This window comes from Cricetulus griseus, chromosome 4, assembly GCF_003668045.3.
Source record: "Cricetulus griseus strain 17A/GY chromosome 4, alternate assembly CriGri-PICRH-1.0, whole genome shotgun sequence".
NCBI lineage: Eukaryota > Metazoa > Chordata > Mammalia > Rodentia > Cricetidae > Cricetulus > Cricetulus griseus.
In genome coordinates this window covers 29,731,391-29,743,327 of record NC_048597.1, presented here as the reverse complement: position 1 = coordinate 29,743,327, position 11,937 = coordinate 29,731,391, and the positions used below count along the sequence as shown (strand labels likewise).

General features: G+C 36.7%; 1 protein-coding gene across 1 annotated transcript in view; it reads right to left on the bottom strand.

Annotated features, from left to right (window-relative positions):
• Positions 1 to 275: 275 nt before the first annotated feature.
• Positions 276 to 11,937, bottom strand: part of Epha3 (EPH receptor A3) — a 270,473-nt gene continuing 258,811 nt past the window's right edge. Inside the window, exons 15-16 of the mRNA XM_035444405.1 lie at positions 3,459 to 3,614; positions 276 to 381 (exon numbers count right to left, since the gene is read on the bottom strand). Coding sequence (XP_035300296.1) covers positions 276 to 381; positions 3,459 to 3,614 — 262 coding nt within the window. The remainder of the gene's footprint in view (positions 382 to 3,458; positions 3,615 to 11,937) is intronic.

Sequence of the window (11,937 nt, the reverse complement as noted above, 5' to 3'; positions counted from 1 at the left end):
CAATGGCTCTACACTAGTTCTTCCATTTTGAGCTGAAGGATTTTAAATGACCCCATCAATTAACATTTAAAAAAGCAATTACAAAACAAAACACACCCACCCACCCATCTGCAAAATGATAGGGGAAAATAAAGGGATTTCAATTCCATTTTAAGGCATTTGGACTTATAACTGAGTGTCTTATTAGACTTGGAGCTTTCATCACTGTCTCCATTCTTTCTGTCTGTCTCAGGTTGATGATTCATCTTCCCCGTTTCTCACATCCTTCTTGTACGTTACACTGGAACTGGACTGTTCTTAGATTGTGTTTCTAGAGCTTTAATGCTGCTAATGATCTTCTTCTGTGGCCCAACCACAGTAACACCAACCTTTTTCACATCACTGTAAAATAGCAAAAAGTAATTGATGAGAATCAAGGAGTTTGAAGAGTGGAGAAGTAGTACACTTTAAAGTTTCAATTGGTACAGTTATGTATGCACGCGCTTGTCACCTGTTTTTTTAATTTTTTAAAACATTGTTATATTTGGGCCATTCTATCCCTATTTTGTGTAGGAATATAGATGGTGTAGGGGACTAAATATGTTTCTCAAATCTTTTGTCACCCACAACTGCACAATATTTCTTGGTGCAGAATTAGGATGTTTTGGAGACCAAATTCAGGCAAGGATTAAAGAGAGTACTAGATGCTGGTGGATACTAAATTCAGTGTGTGTTTCTTTATAAGAGACAGGAAAACATACAGTGTGACACAGAGAAGAAGAAATAATAAAATTGGAGGCAGGGATTGCATTCTACTGTCACTCATAAATCTCTTGATTCACCAGAAGCTAGAAGCAGCAAGGCTATATTTAACAGAGACTCGTAAGGGAGTTTACCAATACCATGATTTCAGACTCTATCCTCCAAAAATTAGAGAGAATACAGTTGTTATTGAGGCTGACAACTTTGTGGAAATATGTGATAGCTGAACAACTAAACTTCTGTTTATTAACCCAACTGAAAATAGATAATTACATATACTTTTTTTCTATTTTATTGAATCAGGACCACTTTGGGGGGCTATTTCGAATGCTAGTAAATCCAAGTCCATATTGTATTGTTTCTTAGACTCAGGTCTTAAGACAGAGAAAGAACAGCTCCCGGTCAGGATTAGGGGATGCTGTGTTATCTCTAACTCATACACAAAAGGAATGGGGGTAGCACTTAGAAAATGGAATCAAAAGATGCACAATGATGACCTCTAGCAATGACTGTTTGGTGTGCATTACCCAAGTTTAATCTGCTCCTGTCTCCACAATTTCCATCATTGTGCCTACCTCTGTGCTCTCCTTCTTTCTGGATAAGACCTCTATAAATCCACTCTATGCTGTAAAATAATATTTTAATAATGTTCATTAAAAGTATTTTATTGGCTTCATGTGAAAAATTTGGGATTGTAGTAGCTGTCATTTTTTTTAATGAAATTCCTAAATTTACTGAAATAATTAAAATTTATTTGTGAGGGAAACACTCCTGACCTTTTCATGGGGCTTGGTAGACTGAGCAGGAAAACAGAAAGAAATTCAATATCCTACCCAGGTGTCTGACTATTCTAGAAGAATTTCTAGGGTTATTTGGTCAAGTGAATCATTTCTGAATTGAGCATTGATGGCACAAAGAGCACAGAAGTTGAGGCAATTAAGTTCAAAAGATAAGAACGTGAGGGCAAAGGGAAACTTAATATGTCTAGTTAAGGTTCTTACCTCATTTGATGTTAAAATGTTGCCTGATTATGTTTAACCTGGTCATAAGTGAATTAAAGACAGTGTGCCTGGCTGTGTATGAATATGTGTGAGTGTATAAATGTGTCACTGGTCTTTGCTTTTACGTCAATGCTGGGATTGGAACTTAGGTTTTGGGTTTGTGCTTGAGTGACATTACTTAATGGACAGAGCCAACTCTGCCAAACACAAACACATTTCTTTAAGAAAGTATCATATTTTACATTTGGGTGATGGCCTCTAGAACCAAGTGAATATGCTCTCACTCTACTTCTTTTGAAGAAAATTGATAAGTTATGGCAAGCAGGTGACTTTTGAGATTCTTATTTAAATGGAAACAAATCATTCCTTTTTTATCTCTACCAGTGACTTAGCTAAGAGAGCTGCTCCATGCTCAGGTGTATGATAGGATGGTAGAGTTAAAGAGCTTGTGTGTGTGTGTGTGTGTGTGTGTGTGTGTGTGTGTGTGTGTGTGTGTGTGTGTGTATGTGTGTGTGTGTGTATGCACACATGTATGTGTGTGCACATGTGTTACTAGAGAAATACAAGTATGGTTTAGAAGATAAGAAAAGGATACCATCACATCAGCAAGTGAGGTAGGTAACTTGGACCTCATTTACAAAGAGATAAAGAACGTGACCAACTGTTTCGCTTCCCAGTTTCTCGTCATCATACCCTTAAGGTAAGATAAGATAAAAGTAAGATTATTTTCACTGGGATCACTTGGCTGTTTCTTACTTTGAGGGGACTGGATTTCATGTAGGCCAGACTTGTCTCAAACCCTTTATTAGGATGACCTTGATATTTTGACCCTCTATCTCATTTACAAGTGCAGGTGTTACAGATGTGCACCTCCATACCCTGCTTACATAGTTCTGGGGATTAAATCCAGGATCTCATTCACAGTAGGGAATCACTCTACCAATTGAACTACACATCCATCTGGCTTTCACTTGATTCTCTAAAAATCCCTTTCTTCTTTAGTCTCCTTTAGGTTCTCAAATCAGGAGATTCTTCTCTTGTGACCCCGAAGAAACACAGCATAGTATATTTGGTCATTATTGATCTTTAGCATAGAAAACTATGTTAAGAGTAAAAACCAACATGAATTTATATCCTCCTCAACTACCAATCTAATGAAAACAAACATGTCCTGTTCAAAACTTACTGTTAACTTTACTTCTCTGTATTCTTTTCTTCAGGGAGTAAAGACTTAATTAATAATGCATGGTGATAGAAGATATTTAGCAGTTATGGAAACTACTTTTGTATTTTGACATGTTTCTCTCTCTTGTAGATCTTTCATTCGCTGCTCACTGTCCACATACACAGATATAAAACTTCCATAAGAAAATCACAGGAAGTCACTACATAGGAATACATACTATACCTGATAATGTTTTACATTAGGAGTTTGGGGTCATTTATCTACCAGCACATCTTGCTATCTAGGAAGACCCTATCTTGAAGATTTTTCATGAAAAGAAAGATACCTCAACATATGCCAACGGGGTGTGTAAAAAGGACTCCAGGGCCCTGCTCTGTTGTGACAGTGGATATTACTTTCAGAAGTAAAGCAGACATTATAATCTGCCACCCTTAAACAGATAACCAGGTAGTTATAACCCATTAATACAAAATGCATATGGTCAGGAAGACGTTCACAATGCTCTGTTTTCTCGTCATTATGCCACTTACTCGGTGGAGATCTTGGCTATGGTGTCGCAGGAACTGTACTCCACTCCTGTGAAGATTTCCTTACAATGTGCTGGTCGGACGCCGTTAAGCCAATCACCTGTTGTGTGGAAGGTAGTGATGTCGACATTGCTTTGGTCCAGAAGAAGGTTTGATGGCCTGCAAGAAAAGAAAAACATCCCAAAGAAATAGATCAGGAGTGACTGCAGTGGCCAAGTGTCAAAATTTGACACCATCAGCAGCAGGAACTTCCAGACTGCATGCGGTGCTCCTGTTTATTTGAGGAATTGATCTGCCATGAAGTCTTCATCTGTTCAAGCTGGTGACTTGGAAGGAGACGGTAAACATAAGGTCACCTAAGCGCTACCTTCTCTGCCCTTCACAGCTTTTAAAACCATCAAAATGTTGCCAGCAAAATATATAAACATATCTTACTGTATTTGACATTTTAATTCATTATCAAAATGGTATACTTTAGAAACAGTTGTATCAGGCATGACACTGTAGACACTTTCCTATCTGCCACCTAATGGATTCTGTTTCAATATTAAATCCTTCACAAATGGATGGTTGTTGCTAGAGATTCTATAGCTTTTGTGGATAAAGAAGAATTAGAAATATAAGGTACATTTACAGCAAGATAAAAAAGTCAGCACAGATTTTGATAATATTACCAATGCTATTTAAAAGTGAAAATTACAAAAAGATTGGAGAATGGCAGGTCAATATTAATACATGAAATTATTCCTTATTGAACATCACCAAATGAACATTGCACATGCACACTCACCCATACATACATGTGTGTGCATGTATGTGTGTATGTATACATTCAGAGACGTACAGATATAGAGGTAGAGTATAACATAGTGACATCATTAGGCAACATTCATTAAAATATGTTTAGTATTGATTTATGGAGTCATGGTCCTATTTGCACATCCAAGAAGGCAATGGAGATTTGTTGAAAAAATGCAAAACTGAAATGAAGGAAATTGTGAACACTGTGTTTCTATTGTCAAAGAGTGTAAAGAGACAAGCTATGAGTAAACTCACTTGAGGTAGAGTGCTTTTATTTGTTTAGGATTTCATCTCTCTTAGCTCTTAGTACCCCCTCTCCTTTTTTAACTGCCATTTGACTCATAAGAAATGGAGAATTTATTGACACCTTTGTTTCTTTTTTCCATGAGGAAGCTTAAAAACAAAGTGGTTACAGGGCCTTGTTTGTGGATCAAATTTTTAAATTTATGAGCATTTATACTGTTTCCAGGCCCTATGCTAAGCACATTGCACAGACATTGGAGTTAACCTTTACAACATCAGTTAGGTACAGATGGTGTATGCTTTGTAATAGATGCAGAAGCCAACACTAACACAAATTAAGTTACAATCTTGGTTTCCTCAGGCAAAAGAGACAGAAAAGGGATTTAGACACAACTTGCACGGGAACTGACATTCTGCACTGCCATACTACACCATTTGGTGGAAAAGTTGTTTAAGCTGGATTTCCTTTGTTTCCTTTTTAATGCATTTTATTTGTAGGATGTGACCTCTGATACATACGTGTTGTGAAGGGTCAGGGGGCAATGCAGTGCATAACAAATATTATCTAAGCGTCCTGGAGTGTTTGCTGTTTTCCTGATTTGTAAAATGGGATGTATGTGATAGAAGTGATATTCGGTTCCATGGCTGGCAGGTAAATGTTATATTTAGAACAATGCTGCATCATAATTGCAGAGGTTTGCTATTATTCTGACATAGGTCGAATACTCATCGAGTCTGGCTTACAGTTTTAAAACTTCAAGAAGAAAACATTTTAGTAAATTCTAAGTTTCTTAGAGTGCTTGGATTAGCGTGATATTGTTAATTGCTGCATGAGGGGCTTTAAGTTTAGTCATGTGTAACACTATGTATATGATGGTGCAACAGCCCTGTAAAGTGGCTATTATTAGAGGCCTCATTAGAATTGTCAATAACCTTTACAAGCTCATTATGAGGTCACAGGTAACTCTTGTAAATGGATGTGCTATTCTGCCTAATATCATTATTGTATTCATTATTAAACAGAATAGGCTGTTTACATTAAAACTTCATCTACCATAGTCTAATTTTTGCAATTGTGAATATGCATTTTGATTTTTCTACCTCATCAGAATTATTGTTTAAAATTTTTCATCTTTTGTGAAGTTGGCCTTGGATCTAATCTTTATTAATCTCTGAAGACATTTCAGTGTATTTTAAAATACCTAAGACCAAATGTGTAGTTCCGTTTAGTGCAAGTTCTTAGCTTCCTAGACTCAATCTGAAGCATAAAGTATCCATCATCATCGGTTTTAAAATGCTTTTATTTTTATCTTCTTAAAAACACGTGCCTAAACTAAGTTTATAATGGGGAGTGCTAAAATTCAACATTTATAAATATGGAGCTCAACTTGGGATCCAGAGGACTCCAAGATAAGTGAAGAATTATCAGTATGCCTTACTCCCTTACTTTTGAAGTAAATTTAGCTGGGGTTAATTATAGTCAATCTTATTAGGTAAACGAAGGCATTCAGATGCTCTGGAGCTGTACTCCCTCTCACGTATGAAAGTAATAGCTGCTTATCAAGTAGTCCTTATGGGGAAATGTGCCTATTGTAACTAAGAAAACAGCTTTCAGGAGAATTGATAAACTTGCCAACTTTGCATCTCAAATGTACTTTTAATTGGGACTCATTTACCACTGTCAATAGTCCCCATCATTCCTAAACATACAAAAGATACATAAAGTATAATGTTGAAGATTTTTAAATTTTAATTTATCATCTCCCCCCGTGTGTGTGTGTGTGTGTGTGTGTGTGTGTGTACAATGTGTTGTGGATGCTTGCCACAGTGCACATGTGGATGTCAGAGGACAATATGGTAGGATAGGTTTTCTCTGTCCACTTTTAACTCAGTTCATCAGTTCAGGCAGAAATCCCCTTTCCCAGCTAAGCCATCTTACTGGCCCAGAACCTGAGTTTTTAAGGGAAGGAGAATTTCAGAGACTGCCCCAGTCCTAGGTACTGAGAAACTAGCATCTGAGAAACCTATAAATTGATACACAATGCTAAAACAATTCTATTAAGAGTTTCAAATTTAAAATTAATTTAAGGAACGGGGGCAATGGATTTTTTTGGACAAATCATCTTTGCTATATATAAGTACACAGAAAAGCAAAAGGAAAGTATGAGAAAGTTTTATAAGAAAAATGAATTGAGGCCAAGATACAAGACAATGAGATACAAAAGTCCCTAGGATGTGGGAAATATAAAAATACCCTAGGATGAACACACACAGGCCAGTTTCCATGTCTCCGGTAGCTGTTGCCCAGAACCCATGTCGTCTCTTTGTCCCATGAATAGTAATACTTCTTTATTTATGGGTTTGTGGGTACAAAGAATCAAACCCCAGGGCATTTATTCAGGATATTTATGAAGTGTGCCTAATAGCAAAATGGGAAACATTTTCTTCTCAGCTCAGGATGGTTTGTATTTCTAAACTCAACACTTTGGACAGACTCAACAAGACGTTGGAGAAAATTAGTATAAACAAATTGAAATGGAACAGGACGTGTGGATTAGGGATTAGAGTGACCCCAGCTGAGGTTTTCTGTTTATGGTTTGGATCAAAGTACAACCAAGACAAAAAAAAGGGGGGAGGACCTAATTTTAATGCCAGTGACCTCAGAATAACCAGCCCTGAAAAGTATCATTTTTCCACTTCCAGGATTTCTCTAGGGATTTCAAATAAAAATTGGTTCCTTTCCTCCTCCGAGAGGACATCTGGAGAGTTTATCAATGGATAGGAATTTGTCTCTCACTGTGAAGAGCCTGTGATGTCTCTTCATGCGCACCGAGGGAATCCAGCTTTCAGAGCAGCTGCAGGCAGCAGGATTTTTTTTAGACCCAGCCCCAGACTTGGGGTCTGAAGGGGAAATTTATAGGCAGGGTGATGTGCACCGTGAGCTCACACTTTTACTAGACAAATTAGATAGGTTTCAATCCAAGCAGCTGTAAACGATGTCCTACAGAGTTCCACCTGATCTTTTACAGCTTTTCATAAATCAGTGCCTACTGGCCACAGACCGCAGTCATTAAAAAGAAATCATGGAAATTACATGTTTGCTCAGGGGAAGCAAAAAATAACTTTCCTCCCCTGCTTGCTCCCTCCTTGTATTTGGGTTTGTGAATTATTCTTTTATGGGCTTTCATACCCTTGCATTAAAGAGGTACACATATTTTTCTTCCCATCAACTCCTATTTTAGCTGCCAGAGCTTACATACCAATTAGCACCAGGTAGTGGGGAACAAATGTCAGCTACCAACTGCCAAGTCCAAGAACATCTCCTGATAATCAGTTTCTTTCAGTAATGTCCCAGATTCATTAGGATTGAGTCTTAAGTTACTCTTTTCTGGGTTTTTCTTTACAAATGGCTCTATTTCCATGCATAGAACCAAGGAGCAGATGAAATAACATGTAGACAGATCACTAATATTAGAGATGCATGCTCCAAAATATTTAAATTTTATTTTATTTTTGGCAGAATAGTTTCAAGGAACGTTAAATCATTTCTTAAAGCCAAAATATAACATTTTCCTTTATCAATATTCATCCATTTGTAATTTATTTTTTTAAGTTTCAGTTTGATGTCTGTTTACTATATTTGAAACGGAATGTTTGATTTTTCAATTTATTTGAATATGGATCAATATTTTATTTCTAAATCAAAATTCCAGATACTATTAAATATACAAACTTTCCATTGGTAATAGAAAATAACCTTGACCATACATATGCTTTCAAAATTATGTGTAGAATAAATACTTCTTTATTTCCCAATGAAGTGTTGCTACACAAAAGCAACATTTCGGAATAATAAAAATTGTATTATTTTAATTATCTTTATCTCTTAAGAGAAACTTACGTTATAGCTTTGTGTCTGCCTTAGTCACTCCCTATTGTAAAATTAGTTATTTTGATTTTAAGATTCCTAATATGAAGAAGAAATTACCTGCATGTCTGGTATATTTGTTTCCCTGTAAAACGTTCTGTATAATATTTGTCAGAGGGCAAAATCACCCTGTCAGTTCAGAACTTGAGGTCAAATTCATTTTGAGGAATGAGGCAGAATTGGATTTTGGTTGTAGGCTTTATCTTGAACTACAATGTATTTGTCAAAACATCAGCTACTCTGGAAAATATTGTTCTATGTACTCAGAGGCAGGAAGTGTTTTAAAATAGCATTTGCTTAGGGCCATTAGCAGAGAAATGATAAGCATTGCTTGCTCTTGCTCTTATTTGTGGTGTAAATTCATTAACCTGTGCCTTCCATAATGAGCAATGCAATGAAAGGCAATCTTTGCAATGATTTCAATTAACTCTATGTGACTTGGTCTTTAGGACCTCATTATACATACATTAATTAGAATATTTATGTCTTTATGCCACAGAATTGGTTAATTTCATTCCACAACTTCAGCCTAATAATTGTAATGTCTTTTAAAATTCCTTATACCAAGGACTTAGATTCAATGAGTCAATGATAATATTAATGGAAATAAGTTCATAAGAGTGGTAAGAACTCATCCAGTAAGCCACAACTCCCGAGGTACTCAACCTATGGATTGCAATCCTGTTGTCAAATGACCCTTTTATAAGGGTCACATATCAGATATCCTGCATATCAGATATTTACATTATGGTTCATAGCAGTAGCAAAGTTACAGTTATGAAGTAGTAACAAAAATAATTTTATGATCGGGGGTTCACCATACCATGAGGAATTGTACTAAAGGATCACAGCATTTAGAATGCTGAGAACCACTGAGACCTTGTGTACTAGAGTCCAGAGGGATATGATGACCCATGTCTAATCCCCGGATCTGTTCTTTTGTAACCATCTTATCTTCTGGGGAATTTCCAGCATGATTATTTTAACAAAGATAACTCGGAATCTTAAGGCAAAGGAGGGGCTATATGCTTCCTTCCCATAGATGTAGATTATAATTGTGTTTTTCTTCTAAATTCCTTAATGGTGCCATTTTACATTTTCTGTCCTCTTCATCATGTAGCCCTCCTATAATTTCAGATTTATCAATCTAAACCTATAATAGTTCTTGACATTCCTCTTGCTGTGATACTCTCTTTCATTGCTACATCATAACTACAATTTTAGCACTATTGAATCATAATGTAAATATCTAATACAAGATATCGATCATACAACTCCAAAGGGGTAGTGACCCACAGTTTTGGAACCATTGTTCTAGAGGAACTGAAATGATTCCCAGAAAAGAAGCTAGCAACCTTCCATTGATGAAGTCCAAGTCCTTTTGCTCCTTCAGCTTTAGGTTCTTACCCTTCTATTTGTGGTGATGTTTTGCCTACCATTTACCAATTCTTTGTACTGTGCTTAAAATTTCTGTGAGTTATGGCAGATACTGTTTCCCAAAGCTCTGCAGGAAGTTTTCTTTTTTGGTAGGAGTGACTCAACTGTGCTATGAATTTGGATACCCATCGATGCTTATGTCTCTTTTCTTTGTAGGATTAATATCTCCTGGTATTGAGTGATTGCACAATGCCCATATAAGCAGCCCCAACTCTTCCCAAGTACCAGAAAATGTAGTTATATTCAAGAAGAGGCCTTTGACCCTTTCAGTGAGTGCTTTGGCACTTGTAGAATTAAACTTGGTTACTTGCAGGTTTTAACCGAGCCACTTACAGGCTTCATCCTGATCTTTGAATCCCATAGCAATACGGAAGTTGCAAGGAGCTGAAAATCATAGACTTTCAAACAGGAAATTTCACCTACTAAACAAACAACCATGGCTGCTACTTCATGTCTATATAAATAACACTCTAAACAGAGCTTAACTCAACTCCCCCTTGATGATGTCATGAACTTGCAGTTTCTTGTGGTGCTCAGTGCCTGTGCCTCACCCATCTATCCTTTTCCCTTTCTCTCTGTCCAGGACAGTACAGGAGCCACAACCTCTCTTGTGTAAAACCCAGAAGCACTAATTTGTTCACCACTCCATACCTGTACTTTTCATTTGCTACCATGTCATGTAGTATTTACATTGGTAGAACTATTTCTTCTGCTGTATCCCAGCTTAAACTTTCGTTAGACATTCAAATTGTTTCCTATTTCCTTACTTTTTCTATGTCTACTTCTAGTTTTTCTTACATAGGGCTGCCACCAAATTATTGTATGCCTTTTTCACACGGGTGAAAGTTTACCTTCCTATAAATGATATTTGATCTTTATTATTATACAAAATAATTCTTAGGATTTTATAAATCTTATAATCTCTTTTTAAACCCTATCTTACAGTAGAACTGCTTGATGCCATGTACTTTGGATGCATCTATTATGGACTTTTGCAGTTTGCCCTTCTCTACAGAGTTCCCCAGCCTGTAAAGCTTAATATTGTTTACAGAAATTTTATACACAATTCAAAAGCCATTTCTTAATTCAGCTTCCAAAGAATTACAAACCTCAACTCACATCCATTCATGACTCCTGAATAATTTCTTCTTTTCCTTCATATTCTGTGAGACATCCTTTTTTCCCATACTTAAGTGTAAGCTAGACCCATTGGTTGCATCTTTTACCTATATAATTACTGTGAGATTTAGCATAATGTTTATGAAAGATACTTTTTAACAGCCATTGTGTAGCCTCATACTGATATAGTGTCAGCAATGTACTATAAGCTCATCTATGCCTTTTCCCATTTCCTTTTGAGGAAATAAATCAATCACATGAAAAGGAATATAATATAAAGTTTAACTCAACATTCCTTCTCATTATTCCTTGTAATCTCCAATGTAGGCTTGGTCCTGGAGGCATCCCAACCTTTACAGTCTAGTCTAGGCATGGGCCCCAAGAAAAGTGATGCTCGGAAAGATACAAAGAATAGAAAGATTCTGCTGTGAACCAGTTCAAATGAAGTGATAGTTTTAATGAATTCACATAGAAAAGTAGAACAAAGAGAAGGCTCACTATCATTCTTCATTCTGGAAAAGAATGAAGGCATTGGATTTTAATTATATTACCTGAAAACTCTAGCAACAAATATATGATTCATTAGCTGACTCCGTAAGGACAAAATGATGCAAAGGAAAACCTGGGATCGGGAAAAGAGGTGCTCCTGTTCCTAAAATGTTCAATGTATTGAAGTAACTGGAAGTGCCACTGAGTGAAAGTAGAGTTTAAAGTGGCCCCTCCTCTTCTCATGTTCACCTTCCCTCCAGAATGCAGCTACCTAAATCAAATCATGTAACTTCCAGGCTTCAGGTATTTTAATGGGTTCCTTATGCACTTGAAAAGGAATCCCAAAATCTTCACAATGGCCTTAAGCGCTCTGGCTCTTGTTTGCATCTTGAGGCTTTGACAAAACTACCCTTTTTCACTGCTCTTCAGTATTATTACCCATCTCCCACTCACCTCCCAGCACCT